The sequence below is a fragment of the Culicoides brevitarsis genome, chromosome 2, assembly GCF_036172545.1.
Source record: "Culicoides brevitarsis isolate CSIRO-B50_1 chromosome 2, AGI_CSIRO_Cbre_v1, whole genome shotgun sequence".
Taxonomy (NCBI): domain Eukaryota; kingdom Metazoa; phylum Arthropoda; class Insecta; order Diptera; family Ceratopogonidae; genus Culicoides; species Culicoides brevitarsis.
In genome coordinates, this window is record NC_087086.1 from 29,947,529 (window position 1) to 29,965,271 (window position 17,743).

At 28.3% G+C, this 17,743-nt stretch overlaps 1 protein-coding gene across 3 annotated transcripts in view; it reads left to right on the plus strand.

Moving 5' to 3' along the window:
- LOC134829941 (capon-like protein) overlaps positions 1-17,743 on the plus strand; it is a 28,605-nt gene that overhangs the window by 2,916 nt on the left and 7,946 nt on the right. For all 3 annotated transcript variants that reach the window (XM_063843252.1, XM_063843254.1, XM_063843251.1), the window contains exons 3-5: positions 16,063-16,134; positions 16,202-16,297; positions 16,354-16,518. In XM_063843252.1, coding sequence (XP_063699322.1) covers positions 16,063-16,134; positions 16,202-16,297; positions 16,354-16,518 — 333 coding nt within the window. The remainder of the gene's footprint in view (positions 1-16,062; positions 16,135-16,201; positions 16,298-16,353; positions 16,519-17,743) is intronic.

Sequence of the window (17,743 nt, forward strand, 5' to 3'; positions counted from 1 at the left end):
AAATATCAAAAAAAAATCCAATAAAATTTGTAATTAAATTTATAATTATTAATTAATTTTTAAAAATTTAAAATTATATTTATTTGTATTCAAATATAATATAATTCAAATATGTTTAAAAATCGATTGAAAACTCATAAATTAATTTTGGGTGTTTAATCTGAAAAAATTAATTATTTTTTATTCAATTAATTTATTTTTAAAAACTTCACTAAGATTTCAAGAAAAAATTAAATTTATTCTAAAATTATTAAAATTTGGATCAAAATTGACTTAAAATAAAAACATTTGACTGAAACTGAAAAAATTACTTTTAAAAATTAAAAAAATAAAAAAATAAAGTTTTAATATTTTCACTTAAATTTCTGAAATTGAGCCTTACATATTATTTTTAATAAATTTTTAAAAATTTTTTTTTATTATTATAAAAACACATTTAATTTGTCAAAAATTTAGAAAAAATCATTAAAAATTAAAAAAAAAAAATTATTTTATTTAAAAAATTAAAAAAAAAAATTAGAAAATTTGCCAAATATTAAATTTAAAAGGAAAATTAAAGCCTTGCAGTTTTTCAAAAAAAAATCCTTCCAACCACAAATCCCTGTATTTTTCCTCTCCATTAAAAATTGTCAACTTATCACGTCACCACAATGCACACTCCTGATGCAATTCATTCTTTTATGAGTCACATTGCACTCCATCCACTCACATTTTTGCTTCAAGTGCTGCAGCGCAAAACTGAAACAAACAAAACAAAACTCGCATATTATTTGCTGCTAGATGAGATAAATTGCTTGCAAGTTGCAACATATGTTTTCTGTTTCACCACCACCACTTTGCCAATTGCCACACATGCACAGCCAGCACCTCTCGCTATTATTTTTTATGTTTTTTTTACAAAAAGCGAAAAAAAGCTGCAACGCTAAGAAAAAGACAAAGAATGCAATTTAATGTGCATTGAGCTTTGTCTATCTATCGCGCGCCTCTAACAAACGAAGTAAACGACGACGATGACTGTGTAGCTGTGTTGCACTTTGTTTTTAGCTCCGAACAATGCAACAACGTGAATAGTTTTACTGTTTCCGCTAACATTAATTCAATACATTTGCTGCCTGCCTCGCATTGCTTGCGCTGCATATGTGTTCGTGTTAGAGAGCAAAAGCAATGGATGATCAGTTCTTTATGTTTTATGTTTTTCTCGCGCGCGTAGAAAATTTATTCCGCATTTTTTTTTTCCAATTATGTGTTGCGAAATTTATCTACGAAATAAAACAATAAAACCGTCATTACAATAATAATAAAAAAAAATCATATTGACTTTAAACAAAGCATAAAAATCCATTCAAATTCAAACAGATGGACACAAATAGTAATCATTGACGTCACAAAATCATTTTTCAACATCACTTTTCGGAAACAAATGTTAAAAAAAATTAAAACTTGTAATCGTGTCGTCTTCTAAGAAAAACACGTTGCTACGTCGAAAATGACCTCACACACGTTTTTTTTTGTAACTTTTTATTGTCAATTGATGAATAAGTGACAATTTACGTCGAAAGTGACAAGGAAGCAAAAATCATTTGTTTTCTTTTTTCTTCTTTGAACATGAAAAATTCGAATTTTGACGTTTTTTGTGGAATTCAAGAGATGATTGGCCTTCTCAAGTACATTTCTCAATGGCGGAGGTCATTTTGCGTTGAAGAACATCCCACAAGAGATTAACGGACATCCGAAAATGGGCAGCTTGGATCGATTTTTGGGTGAAAATGGGGTCAATGTCACCTTTAAAGAATTAGAGAATTAAAAATTTAGATAATTAGGTTGATACAATTATCAAAAAAAAAAATTTTATAATATTTTTTTAATTAAAATAAAATTAATTTGAATTTAAAAGTAACTTAACTTAATTTAAAATAATTTATTATTAATTAAATAATTTATTTTTAATTAATTAATTTTTATTTTTTTAATGAATTAAAATTAAAACTTTTTGAAATTAGAAATTAAATTAAAATTAAATTTTAAATTTTTTTTATTAATTTTTTTTTTAATTTTAATAAATTTTAATTTAAATTAATTAAAAAAAAAAAAAAAATTAATTTATTTTTTTTATGACAAGTTTTGAGAAAAAATTTCTAAAAATGTTAAATTTGAAATAAATTTTGACCAAATTTTATTTTGAGAAAGATAAAAATTTATGTAAAAAATATATTAAGTTTCAATATTTTAAAAAAATTTTCAAATTTTTAATGAAAAATTTTCAAATATTTTTAAAGAAAAATATTCATCTTTCCTAATTTTCACAATTTTTGTACCAAAAAATTCAAAATCTTAAGATAATTTAGAAGAAAAAATATTTTTTTTTATTTAAAAATCTATAAAATTAAAAATATTTTTGAATTTTTTATCAGCCTAATTGATTTTAAAACAATTCCAATTCCATATTGAGCGATTTAGTAGCGCCCGTCTTTTTAATTTAACTTTCAGAACGGAAATGACACCGCACCGTATACAAAAAAAGCTCATTATTTCTGTTTACATGACGTAAGTCAAAAATAAACATTTGAAACAACAATATCACGGTGATTATTAAACGATGATGGTTTTGTAATACAATATCAATGGGTTTCCGAGATTCTCGAGAATATGATGAGCTTGCACGGATGGAGTGTAGCGACGTCGTTTGAATACAATATTCCGATCCTTATCTCTTTCTCTAGCTGCCTGTGGCACTGTGGTGATATTAAAAATACGTGACGAGCATGTGAGACTCGTACTTCTGCCACGAATCGTCTAACAAACAAACGAAACTAACAAAGTCTCTCTCAAAAACGAGGCGCACTGCCTTAAATTTTAAATTGAATTGGAATGAAATGAAATAAAAAAAATAAAATAAAAAAAAAACTACAAAATTAGAATTCATGACACGCGATAATGGATCTGTTCTTTGACTGAGTCTTGCCTCGTTGTTGTTTGGTTTCCCTCCTTTTTGCCTTTTGATGATGAGAAGAAGATTTTAAAGTCAGCTTTACAAATCTAAAAAAAAAAATAAAAATTATAAATACCGAGAATGAAATAAAATCAAGAAATATCAATTTTTTAGTCTACTCTTCATGCTTTTTTGAGCTTATTTGCATATATAGATAGTCAGACATCAACACGCCGAGCACCGCACATGTCTGACTTTGATTATATTTATTCTGTCTGTGTGTGTTTGTGTGAAACGCGTGGTCTGATATTTGATGTCTTTTGGAACAGACATTATAAGAACATTAACTTGGCACGACAGGCAGACAGACGAATTTTCGGGTAACGAAAAATCAAGACCGCTCATGTGTTAAGCATGATTTAAGTAATTTTAGGATGAGTTACAAAGGAAAACTTTGGGATTATTTTTGGGTTTTAAGCTTTTTTTATTTTTGTTATTAAAAAATAAAATTTTTGCGATAAATATTTATTAAAGAAAAATTATTTTTTTTTTAATTTTAAAATTTTTTTTGGAGTTGAAATTTATTTTTTTTTCACTTTTTCTCTTGATTTAATTTTTTATAAAAGACTTTTTTTAATTTTCAATTTTAAAATTGCTTCATTTTTTTAATTTTAATTAGGAAATTTTTTTTAAAATTTTATTTGTTCGAAAATTGAGAAATTTTTTATTTAATTTTTCTTGAAAAATTTTTTTTTTCCAATAAATATTTTTTGAAATTTATTTTTTTTAATTTTAATTTAAATTTTAATTTAATTTTTTTTTAAATTTTAATTTAATTTTTTTTAAATTTTATTTTAATTTAAAATTTTAAAATTTTTATTTAAATTTTAATTTAATTTTTTTTAATTTTAAATAAATTTAAATTTTTCATTTAAATTAAATTTTAATTTAAAATTCTTAAATTTTATTCTGGAAACTTTAAAAAAGCTGAAAATTTAATTTAATAAGGCAAAATTATTCAATAAAATTTTCTAAGAGGTCTAAAAAATTTTTTTTTCGATTATTTCTTAATGTAAAATTCCAAAATCGATATTTTTGGCGAAAAAAAAAATTATTTTTGTGTCAATATTAATGAGTTGAGTTGAAAAATGATTCTCATTATGATTAAAATATATTTTTATACTACTATTTATGTTGATTTTAGTAACTTTTTAATATAAATATTTTATCTTATGTTTTATTTTATTTAAAAATATTCTATTAAAAGTAAAATTTTATCAAAAATTATCTATTTTAAACGAAAAAATCGTCTCTTAATAGCCCGAAAATAATTTTATTGATAAAATTCAAATCTTTAAATCGAAAAATCAAATTTTTCTAGTCATTAAAGTTCTATTTGGCTTGAACAAAATTAATTTACAGTACTAAAGAATCAAAAGAAAGACAAAAATTGAGCCATTTTTACTCAAAAAAGTCATGAAATACCAAAAAAATGTTTTTTTTTACGAGAAAAAAAATTCTTAACCTTTTAATAATTTTTTTTTATCAAAAATTACCTTTTAAACTTCCTCAAACAAGCCTTTTATCACTAAAAACGTCTCCCCAATGTCTAACTTTACTCCAAAACTCAAAATCCAACGTCTCCATCGACCTCTAAACACAAAAAACTCTTCGACAGATCATTAAAATGCAATCAATTCACCTTTTTTCGTTCCGTGAATCTACCTTTCAATCACTTGTTGTCCCATAAATCTAATCGCAGACACTCAATCTCGGCTTATTTACTTGTTCTCATACTCGTTCATTCAAATATTCCGATAAAAAAGTTGTTCTACTAAAAAAAAAAATTGAAACCCCGTTTTTTCTACGCCTGTATGATTTAGAACAATATCATTTAGAACCCATCCATTATAACAATATCTTGTACTAACAAACAAAATGAACACAAAAAAACCCGAAAAAAAAAACTACAGTTCACCGTGTGTCGGTACCAAAAAGAGCAATGTCAAGGTTATAAAGTTAATATTTTGTAACAAATTTCAAAAGACGAGAAAAAGTTTCGTACACTTGATTAAATGTTTTAGTCTATGCGAAATAAAAAAAAACCGGGCAACAAAAGGTGAATGAATGATGGATTTTTTCTGTTTCTCGCGTAAATCACGATTTTTTTGCAGCAAAACTTTTACTATTGCTTATCATTGATTGATTTGCGGCAGCGGCGACAAGTGATGATGATGATTGCAGCTGAAATGACGACAAAAAATGCAGCTGTCCATAAAGTGAAAATCTACTCACGCACACAGCGTTAGTTGCAGCCCAGGCACAAATACAACGAAACAAAGTGTGTTTAACGAATTACAACAACAAAGAGAGCACGGGAGGGTCATTAAACCTAAAATAAAAAATAAGTATGTTACATTCATGAACTTGAATCGATCGAAGTTAAAGTACTTCTCCACTCTCTGCTGGCTATTATATCACAACAACAATACAAGTTTAAAAAAATTTCTTGCTCTCTTTTTTATGTGGAAGTTTCGTTCTACTGCTTGATTCTCCATTTAATTCTAGTTCTTCTTCTACGTCGTTTTTTTTATTAGTTTTTCACATTTTATAACTTTTTTAATGAGATTTTTCTAAAAAAAAAAAACAAGAAAAAATGTGTTAATGTTGGTTTAATGCGAAAAAATCATTAAAAACCCTCATAAATGGCGCGACGACGACGACAGACGACCATTTAATTGTCCATCTGTTCGACATTTGGGACATCAGCTTGTTTGTTATTTTCCACTAATTCGCCAGAACTAAAAAAAAAATATTTTTTTTTTACATTTTTTGTCCTCTTTGATGTTTCGTCGTTCGTTTTGTGTGTCTCTGAAACGAAAAATCGAAACCAACTCCGCCAAAAGTGCCTCGTCCTCATTATTTCTCGTTCATTGCACTTTTCCTCGTGTTTATTTGTTACTTGTTAGTTAGTTAGTTAGGTGTGTGAGCTCTCTTTATTTTATGAAAAATTCAAAAAAAAAAAAACTAAAATTGCTGACACACCTGTATTGTTGTTGTTGTTGCCGCCGACGAACTGATTGTTGGCTCGCATTTCGCAGAATATGAAGGGAAACCATGCTTTCTATAATAATAATCATTTTTTTCGAGTTGTGCATTGAAACTGAAAAAAAACAAAAAAAAATTACATGTAAAATGCCCTAAATTATATTTTAAAGTTAATTTTTTTGTTGCTCAACATGGAATGGAAGATAATATGTGAAACACAAGCGAAAGAGTAACATGATGAGTTTCATTAAAAAAAAAATTTAAGAAAAAAAAACAGTTAATCAAAAAAGTGAAGTTTTAAATTTTGTCGACATTTTATAAAAGTAAAAAAAAAATTAATCGCAAGAAAAGAATTAAAAAGAAATTTGAATGGAAATAAACAACGAAGCGATAAATAAAGTGAGGAAGAAAGAAGTTTTGAATTACTCATTGGATACGCTCTTTTTTTCTGTGTCAAGTTCCATCCAAAAGTCCAAAGTTGCTTTGGTTATCTAGAAAAAAAAGTGGAATGATTTTTTTTTCTATTTTTTCTACGTGACTATTTGATTGTAGGTTGTTTGTGGTTCTGATTTGACGGCATTTTTTGACCTAGAATTGTGATTTTGAATGCGTTTTTTAGAGTTTATGAGTTTTTTACCGTTTTATGATGGATTTTTTTAATGTTTCAAGAGGTTGTTAAAATTGTCACGATAGATTTTGTTTGATTTTCTTTGACTTTTTTTCACCTTGACCTTTGGTTTTGTTAAGAATTTTTAATTATTTTGATTTATTTTGGGAATTTATTATTTTTTACCGGTTTATAACCGATTTTTATTACCAGATTTCGATTTTTTAATGTGAATTGTAAAATTTTGATCGAAATTTAATTTGTTTAATTAATTTTTGAAACAATTTTTTAAGAATTTTTAACTTTTTTAAGATAATTAATGAAATTTAATAATTTTACCGATTCATAACCGATATCTGGTTATATTCATAACCGTAATTTGAACTTTTGATGTTTTATCGCTTTTGATTTAAGATTTTTTAAAAGTAAAAAATTGAAGATTTATTTACATATCATAAGACTCCAAGTTATTTTTTCAAAATTATTTAAATAAATTGCAATTTTTAAAAAATTACCACTTTATTACCGCTTTTAAACCGATTCGTTAGTTCTAAATTTCTTTTTAAAAAAATAAATTTAAATTTTTCTCCGTATTTTATAGCTTGAAGAACATTTTCTGCACTAATATCATTAAATTTTCAGCTAATTTTTTAAAAAAATAAAATTCTTACCGCATTTTAACCGATTTCTGGTAATAAATAAACCGATTTTACCAATTTTCTACCAAATTTTGCAAAGAAAAAAAATTCAAACTGTTAAAGCTTTCTCAAAATCATTTAAAAAAAGTATTTTAAGTCGCAAAATGACTCATGTTCATTGAATTTCAAATCCCTTACCACATTCCAACCGATTCATTACCACATAATATGCGTAAAATTCCTGTTGACATCCGAAAAAAATGTCACGAAATAATCTTTTGCGTTACTTATCGCAACAAACTTACTTAACTTCGAATGATGGAACACATTGTAAGTCACCAAAGTAAATAGTAAGCTCTTCTTTGCATGATTTACGAACCAGATAAAAGAAAATAGAAGAGAACAAAACAGGTTTATGTGTTCTTTACATCAACAACAGAATTGTATCATGAACTCGTGTAGCTCTTGTTCCGCAGTAGTAGTATTAAAAATTGAATATAAAGCAAGTGGAATTTAACTTCTTCGTCTCTTGTTCGTCGTTCATTACTGCGCCACACAAAAATCTCATCGACTTCACAAGACGACGTCGATGGACTTTGAAAGTTTACATTTTCTAAGCAAAAATAAAAAAATAACAAAGCAACTGCAAATATGAGTCACCGCACCGTTTTGGTTGATAGACTCAAGTATCTCTTTCTCTACCCTTCTTTCCGCATGTTTTTTTCGTTCGTTATGATTCAACGCTGATTATTATTACAAAATGCAGACCACCAAAAAAAATGGAAAAAACATATGGTCGATAGAAATGTTTGTTACGCGCGAATGATTTTAATCAGAAGCAGGGAATGACCAAGTAACAAAGGTCACTTTCGCGTCTAGGTCCTTCCTCTTGATTGTTTTGCTGGTTGTCATGACGACATTTTCGATAACGTGTCATTTCAACTACTTATCGGGCTGAGTTATTATTATTTACAAACCTGTTATAAAAAACGGTGCGGCGGTGGTGAATGAAAACGACAAATACACGCACAAGAGTTTTCGAAACGTGAAATCACACGAGATTCCGAGAAACAATCATTAATGAATTCTTCCGATCGCTCGCTGCGGTGTTGCGTGATTACAAATTCACAGCGAGTCGTGTAGGTGTTCCACTAACTAACTAAACGGTATGAGCCCCACCTAATAACAAACAAGAAAATTGTTCGATTTGTGATTGATTACTCTCTCTTCTCTCTATCTGCATTATCGAGATTCATCTCTGTCAATCTCGAATAATAATCACAAATTAGACGACACAACTTGACTCATTAACACGTCAATTAAAGATATTTTAAATTAGTTAAATTTGTGGATTCATTAGCACACTTCATTTGTTAAAATTATTTTTGTTATGAAATAATTCGTAAATTCACAAAAGTAGGTAATTGATGTGCCTCTGTTGGGTATACAAAATATTACGAACGAACGCAAAATATTCCAGCAAACTTATTAGACCCAATTAACAAAATTTTGTTTATCATTCTGCGGTAGTTTATGGATTTTCTTCTTTGCGCTTGAAACAAAAAAGCGGCAACGACGACAAAAGATGACAGCGATGACTGATGCGCTCTAAATGTTTTATTAAATAACCGGTTCGCAAAAATATTAAAAAAAAAAAGATTTTAATAAGAAGAAGGTGATTAAAATATTTGTGGCTGTTAAAATATAGAAGAATGTTACACCGGAAAGTTTGGTTTTATTGAGATTATGTAAAAGATTGATTTTTCTTGCAGGAAGGAAATATTAACCGATTCGTTTGTTCAAGTAATTTTTTGCAGAATTTAAGTTTTTTGAATAAATTTATGTTATATTTATTAAATTTTAATGTTTTTTTAAATAAAAGTTGTTTAAATTAAGATTCAGTTTTACAAAACTTTAAAATTTGGAGCTTTTTAATGTTAATAACCGATTAAAATTCGTAGAACCGATTGAAATTTTTATAACCGATTGACAATTAAATTAAAAATTTTTGTTAAATTAAGATATTCGCAGTAAATTTTACTCAAATTTAGTTTTAATTTTATCAAAATTAAGAATTTGTGAATTATGAACCGATTGAAATTTGTGAAACCGATTAAAATTCGTTAAACCGATTAAAATTTGAGTAACCGATTTTAAAATTTTTAGTAGTTTATAATTTTTATTTTCAATGAGCTTGCTTATTTTATAATTTTATTCAAATTAAGAATTTCAGGTTATTTGGTTTTTATAACCGATTAAAATTCGTATGCAATTGAAATTTGTATAACCGATTGACATAAAATAATTAATTTTTTGGTAATATGAATAATTTTTGATATAATTTTAATATTTTCAAAAAATTTTAGGAGTTTTGAATAAAGTTTGAATAAGTTTGAATAGGAGTTTTTGAACTTACTTTGAGTTTGACTTTAAAATTTCAAGATAACCGATAAAATTTTTTTTCAACCGTTAACAAATATTGTTACAAAATGTTAAACTTAATGTCATCAAATTGAATTTTAATTTCCTTTTCAATAAATTTTTTGTCCTTCATTTGTCTCCAATAAAAAAATTTGTCCCTTAATAAAAAAATTTCCATTCAAATAACTTCCATAACCGATAAAAATTTGAATTACCGATTGTAAAAACTTTTATTGGACCTATTCCAATTTGTTCCGAAAAACCGCCATTAAAGCATCCCTTTTTCATCTCCATTTCGCACTTTTCCTTTAATCCAAAAATTCCTCATAAAACCAAACTTTCCATAAAATTTATTAAACTCATCTTCATCTTCGTCCTTGTTACTTTTTGTCTTTTCTTCTTTTTTTTTTACATAGATACTTTGCCAAAAACATACCTTTTCCTCCTCAAGGTACTTTCCATAACTTTTTTTGTTCTTTGTCTTTTGGTAGTCGCAGTCCATAAACCTTGTGTGCGTTCAAAGCAACCCACTGAGAGAAATTTGATGATGATCATCATGCCTTCTTGTCTTTTGCGCCATCCATCCATTCATCCATCTAGTAAGCCAGCCATAAAAAAGGTCTTAAAATGGGCTCGACAAAGGAAAAATTGCACAAAAAAAAAAACACAACAACCAACAAACAAATAATAAAAAGTAAAATGAGAGAGAAAAAAAATAGAAACTTTACCACGACGACAGTCCTCGACAGAAATAAATTCATAGTCCTTAATGGCATTTTTGTGTTGAAAAGGATCGGATAAGTTTTTTCACTCCTTTTTTTTAATATAAACAATAAATTTGCATCATTTCGCACTCCAATGTACCACAAAAGTTTTATCACCACACAAGCATGAGGCACATGAAGCACTTGCTAAAAAAAAAGGAGAAAAAAAAGAAATACATATTTGAGTCATTTGCCGATGATGATGAGATGAAGCGAGGAGGCGTGAGTAATAATATTGATTTTTTTGCGGCTGATATGTTTGTACAACATATTTTTTTTTACGTGATTTATCTTTTCTGACAATTTTTTTTCTTCTATGAATTTACGTCGCACAACGGAAAAAGACAGTTTTGCCGAAAAAAAAAGAAAAATCATAAAAAAAAAGTTTCCTCTTCTCGTGAACATCACTCTCGTTTTTTTCGCGCTAAGTAGTGGAAAAAACATAAATTAATCATACTTTTATTTATGTGTGACACTTTTAAGAGCAACTCAGGTGTTTGACATGCATCAAGACAGAAATTAATTGAAATAACTAACCTACATCGTTCAGTTCATTCAAGATTTTCTGCAGAAAGTGAAAAAAGTTGTATAATAAAATAATTAGTTTATGTGCGTCGTACGGTGCTAAAGGTATAAAATTGCCTGTCTTCGATATTCTTCGTTTTTTCTTCTTCATTTCACGCACAAACCCAAACCAAGTGAACCGACGAAACCGGTCATTTTATCATAATTTGCACATCTTATCACATCATTGAGCAATCAAACCAGAGGAAATTGAAAATTTATTCAGCTAATAGTCCTTTAATGCGATCACGATTACGGAATTTGCTTCTCTAATAATACCTGAGAGAGCAGTGAGATACTGCTTTAATCAGATATTCAATAACACTGATTTTTTAAGACGTAGTTGAGTAATATGTTTATTAAACATGTTTTCAGTGTGGCTTTAAATTATTATTTTATTATTGTAAGATACGCAAGAATGTTAATTATTTACTATTTTATAGTACACGATGGCAGTAGTGGATTTTTTACATACTGCCAGCAAGTGAGCAAGGTTTGTGCACGACAATCACTTGTTTTAATGAAGAGACTTGATAAATTTATTTTAAAATAGACTTCTGGTATTAATTTGTTGGAAAATGTGACAAAAAATCATTACGAAAATTAATTTATGGAGGAATTTTTGTGATTAAAAAATTTTAATACAAAATATTTTTTTTTGTAAAAAAATATATGAAATAATTTTTATTGGAAGAATTTAATGATATTTTATCAAAAAATCGCAACTTTTCCAACTTCATTTTCCATCCTTGAGTTAATGAAATATTTGAGGTTTTTGATAAAATTTAAATTTTTCGATTAATTTAGTTTTGCCAACAAGGCGAATCATGTTAGAAAAATATTTTATGTTACAAAAAAAAAGTTAATTAAAATTAAAATTATGAAAAAAAAAAAAAAAAAAAAGATTTGAAATAAAATTTAAAACAATAAATATTTTAATAAATTAATAAATTTAAGATTTTATTATTTTTGATATATTTAAAAAAATAATAATAATTAAATTAATTAATAAAATAATAAGTAATTACTTAAATATTTAATATATGAGGATAATTTTTTTTTATTTTAAAACGTATTTTTGCGCAAAATTAAGCATTTTTAGTTTAAAAAGTATCAAATTTAATTTTTTTTTTCGATTTATGTTTTTAATGCTCTTTATTTTGACAAAATAAACAAATATTATTCATTCTTAATTAAAATTTTCAAATTTTTTGATTAAAAAATTCAGTTTTGAGAGATTTTGGTGAGCAAAAAATTCATTTGAAAACTGAGTTAAACTTAAAATTAATAAAATTTAATTAAAATAATATTTTTTTTAATATTAAATTTTTATAAAAATATTTAAAAAAAATAAAATCTGAAATTAATTAATAAAAATATTTATTGTTTTAAATTTTATTTCAAATCTTTTTTTGGTAAAATTTTAATTTTTATGTACCTAATTTTAGAGACCAAAATGCATAATTTTTTAGCAAAATTTTTATATATTTTTTTACTCAATAAAATTTAAAAAAATTAATTATTTAATTAATGAATTTTTCATATTTTTTAATTTTTATTATTTTATTTATTTTTTAAAATTATTAAATTTTTTTTTTTAAATTTTTTTATTATTTTATTTATTTTAAAATTTTCAATGAATTAAACGTAAATATTTTTTTAATCGAGAAATATTTTTAAACTAATTTATTGAATTTCAATCAAAAATCAACAAATTTAATTTCATGAACTTTTAATGATTAAAAATTAATTTTGAAGCCTTAAAAAAATAAAAATTTCATAAAAATGAAAAATCCGCCACTAAATTTCGCCCGTTAGAAAAAATTCACTTTTACCATTAGAGACAAGTTTCTTGTACAAGTTGGTTGAAAATATGCCAACAAAAAGCGAAATGAAGCAAAAATCAGTAGAAACGATGAAGAAATAAAAATAAAATAAAAACTATTTAATTGAATTACGATAAACTTTTTTATGAGTTTATTTTCTGATCATTTTCCGTTAATTGCAATAAAAACAACATTTAATCGATGGTACATTTCTTTACTGGACTGGACTTTTAGTATTTTCCATAACTGCCTCCGTATGAGGGAACGCAAGGAACTTGAGAAACGACTGGAACGCATCCCGTGAGCAAATTTTGTCCGCAATTGACTTGAGGAGCTTTGGCGGCATACGAGTGAGTTTGTTGTCCATAAGGTTGAACGTAGCCTCCTGCGCCATATCCGCCAGCTTGGGCACCTCCATATCCACCGGAGACTGCACCGCCGCTTCCGTAGGCACTGACAGCAGCAACAAAGATGGCGAAAATTACGATGAGGAATTTCATTTTAAATTTTTATTTTTTGTGTCTTTTACTGAGAACAAAGCAAACGATTGATACATTATCGGAGAAATTACGTCGCTTTATATAAGGCGAAAAAAATTGTCATCAGCATAATTGCAGTTGACGCAAAAAAATTTGTGTGTGTGTAAAAAACGTTTGTTACGTTTTGAGGACTTTTTAGTGTGTCATCAACAATTTGTTCGTGTCATTGTCCCATTAAACGCAAAGAAAGGTTTTTCGCGTGAAAGTTGCGCGATATGACGCGCTATGAGAAACACTTTCCGGTGTCAACAACTTAACATGACCTTAAGTTAACATGCTAGCGAGAGGAAAAAAGTACACCAAGTGTGGTAAATAATTAGTTAAGCAAATAACAAACACATAACACCGACTAAGTCTTATCTCATACATAAAATCTAGAGTTAAATATTTCTCGGCAAACACTTTTCTTGGCGGCGAAACGTTAATTTTTTATGAAAAATTGGATTTTTTGCGGATTTTTGTCTGTCTGAAGAATTTTTGACTTAAATTTCCTCCAAAAAAGCGAAAAATTTAAATTTTTTTATAAAAATAAGCTCTTATGAAGCTGAAATTTTCTCGTTAATAATTTTTTTTTTGATGCAAAAAGTTAATTTTTGTCGAAAATTGATGATTTTTATCGAAATTTAGTCTTTTTGATGAGTTTTTGGTGCAAAAATTATTTTAGAAAAGTCCTTTAATAAATTTTTTTATTAAAAAATTCGCTCTCATATGCCTAAATTTTTCTCGGGAAACACTTTTTTGCTGCAAAAACGCTTTCTGTTCATAAAGGTACCTTTTAATGCGATTTTTGATCTATTCGATGAGTTTTTATCTAAAATTTCCTTCAAAAAATCCTTAAATTAACAATTTTTGACCAAAATGAACTCTCATCAAGTTAAAAATTTTTCGTCAAACAATTTTCTTTGTTGTTAAATGTTGATTTTCGTTGAAAATTAATAATTTTCTATGAAATTTGGTCTCTCTGATGAATATTTGGCTTTAACCTTCTTTCTAGACAAACACTTTTTTGCTGCGAAAAATTGATTTTCAATGAAATTTGATGATTTTTTATGAAATTTGGCCTATTTGATGAATTTTCGGCTATAGCTTCCTTCAAAAAATCTCGAAATTCAAATATTTTTACCAAAAATGCGCTTTTCTGAACCTAAAAAAGACAAAATTTGGCATAAAAAGATAAAAAAAAATATCAACTTGTCGCTTACGGACAAAAACACGAAGAAAGTTGTTGCTGTTTGTACATTTTATCATGTCCCATCCGACAAAGTTCTATTTTTCTCTATTTCTTGTCTTTCGTTTACACGGAAAAAAAAACTTGCAAAAATAAAATAAAGTGTCAGAAATTGCTGATTTTCATAATAAATCACCAACTTTGTACTTTGAGGTGACATAAATTGAAGTAATTTGTCAGCGTTATGCAGTTTCTTGGCCTTTTGTTGTTATTCGGTCTCATTTTACACGTCATTAAATTACCCAATTTTTAGTATAAAACAGTTAAAGTGCATCGCAGGCAGCTCAGTTTCTGTTCAGCCACGTCGAAGTTCACGATGAAAGTCATCGTAACGTTTGTCGCAGTATGCGTTGCTGCAGCAACTGCCGATTATGGGTACGCTCATCAACCGTTTTATGCCGCTAATGGTCAACAAACGACGCGTTCCTTGGATGAATATGCGCCGGGACATGGTAAGGAGTCATTTTTGGGAGAAAAATCTGGTTTTAAAGCAAAAATTTGGCAGGTTCGGTGAGCGGTGGATATGCTCCAGCTGCGAATCATCATGGAGGCGGCTCTCTTGCCAAAGGATATTCGGGTCAAGCAGCTCAAGGAGGATATGCCGGGCAAGTAGCTCGTGGTTATGGAACTCAAGGACATGGAGTTCAAGTTGCTCAAGGCGGTTACGGAGCTCAAGGACATGCTGGACAAGCTTCTCACGGAGGATATTCGGGTCAAGTAGCTCAAAACGCCTACGGAGGTCATCAAGGCAGTGCTAAAAGTCATCAAGTAGCTCACGGAGGTTACTCTGGACCAGCTGTTCAAGGCGGATACGGCGCAGGACATGCTCCTCAAGGTCAATACTCGCACGGGGGCGCAGTTCAAGGTCATCAAGCAGCTCACGGTTACGGAAATCAAGGCCATGGAGGTTATTCCGGTGCTGTTTCAGGTCATTCTGCTCAAGGACACGGCGGAAAAATGTCTCACGGAGGTTATTCTGGGCCACAACCTCAAGCCGGTTACGGAAATCATCAAGCAGGACACGGCGCTCATGGTTCTCAAGGCGGATATGGCGCTCCAGCGCCTGTTTGTCACACTTGCGGCTCTCAGGGACACGCTGTTCACGTCAATCACGGCGGTTATGGGGGTCAAGTCGCCCATGGAGGATATGCTAATGCTGCTCCAACTAAAAACCGATACTAAAAAAATTATTTTAAACTTAAATTAGTTCATTCACAGTCAAGTAAAGTGCTTAATTTTATAAAAATATGGGGAATAAATGAATTTTGTATCAAAATTTCATATCACTAGGCAACAAATTATATTTTAACTTTATCCTTTTCCCATTTTCTCTGCCAAAACTTGTTCTTCGTGCAAGGAATTTACGTGTTTGGATGAAAAATTAGATAAAACCTACCTGAAACATCTAAAAATCGATTGTAGTTATTTTACCTGACCTCAAATTCCCATCATACAAAACCAATTTTAATTAATTTTTCGTATTTTATCTCATCCACAGTTGATCGGATGGCAAGAAGTCCAAAGACCGAATACGCGAGGTGAGATTGTGTCTGCCATGAGACGTATTCGAGTAAGTTTTTCCTTATTTTTCGTCATTTTTGCCAAAAATAACATTTTTTTTTCTAATGCTCATTTAGTATGAAAGCAAAGTGCAAAACACAAAAAAGACAAAAGTCGTTCTCCAGATTTCCGTTGATGGCATTGCGATATCGCTGAAGAAGAAAAAACGAAGGGTAAGTCTCGCCAATCGATCAAAAACGTAATTAATTGTGTTTCTTTTGCAATGCAGAAAAAACAATGGCACGCTGCAGATGATGTCCCAATTATGTCCCACCCGATCTATAGAATATTTTACGTTTCCCACGATAGCAATGATCTTAAAATATTTAGTTATATTGCGAGAGATGGCGGCAGCGACACATTCAAATGTCTCGTATTCAAAACGACGAACAAGGTAAGCAACAAAAACCTTTAAAAAACAATAAAAAATGAGAATTGCTGCTTTTAATATAAAAATAATAATGTAATAATTACAAACAAATATCAAGTTAGTAGAAAGAAACGCGCGTCGCGCTTCGTATTGACAATAATTATTTTACGCTCGAATATTTATTTTTGGCAGCGACTGGCAAAAAATAACATTTCTCACTTATTTATTATATTTCAAAAAAAAAAAAAATGAAAACATTTTGACGGATTTTCTTCATTTACGTGCGATCGCCTTTGTTGTGGTCACATTATTTTTTACGCTAATGGCATCACAGTTAAGGCGTCGTCGCATCGCACTTTGAGATCATTATTTACATCATCACGTCTGTGGTTGCCGTTACCGTCTAAAAAGAAAAAAAAAGCTTTTTTAATTTAAAAAAAATTTTTTTAGAAAAAAACTTTCCTGAAAAAACGCATTTTTTCCCTCCTCCTTGGGATCAAAGGCCACTTCACTTCCTTTTTGTTTGTTTCGCACACAGAAAGAGGAATTTGTTGGCATCTTTACAGACAACTTTTTTTTTGTTGGTTTATTACACTCATAACATCATCAAGAGCAGTAATGATCTTCATTAACGTCGTAGTAAAAACCAATACAAACACGAGCGCGAGCCGACGTCTTAGAGATGCGGGAAAAAGTGCACAAAATTCGTCTGTCCGTTTTGTTTATTTGTTGATTTTTTTTTGTGCGTGAAACTCTGATCCACTGACTCTGTTGCAAATGAGCGGTTTTTCCACTACTTGACGACTTTTGCCATACGACAAAATTTTCATGCAGAGATTCGGAGAAAAACCAGAGATTTGGATGAATTTCGAGAGAAATTTTCTTAATAAACAGTTGGGAAATTAAAACGTACCGTTGAATGGGGTGAATTGATTTTTTGCAAAAAAATTTTTCATTAAAAAAAAAATTTTTTAAATTGCTCTAAAAATGTCGAATATCATCGTTTTAATTTACATTTTTAAAAATAATAATAAATATTTAGAAAATTAAAAAAAAAATTTTTTTGAAAATATGAAAAATCATGAATAAAAATTAAAACTTAAACTCATCAAATTATTTAATATTTTTAACAATTTTTTAAAAAATTATTTAAGTTTTTAAAAAAATTATGAATTAGGTATTTGTATAAAAATAATAGGAAATGTCATCTTTAAAAAAAAATTACAAAATTTTTAAGTATTTGAAAATA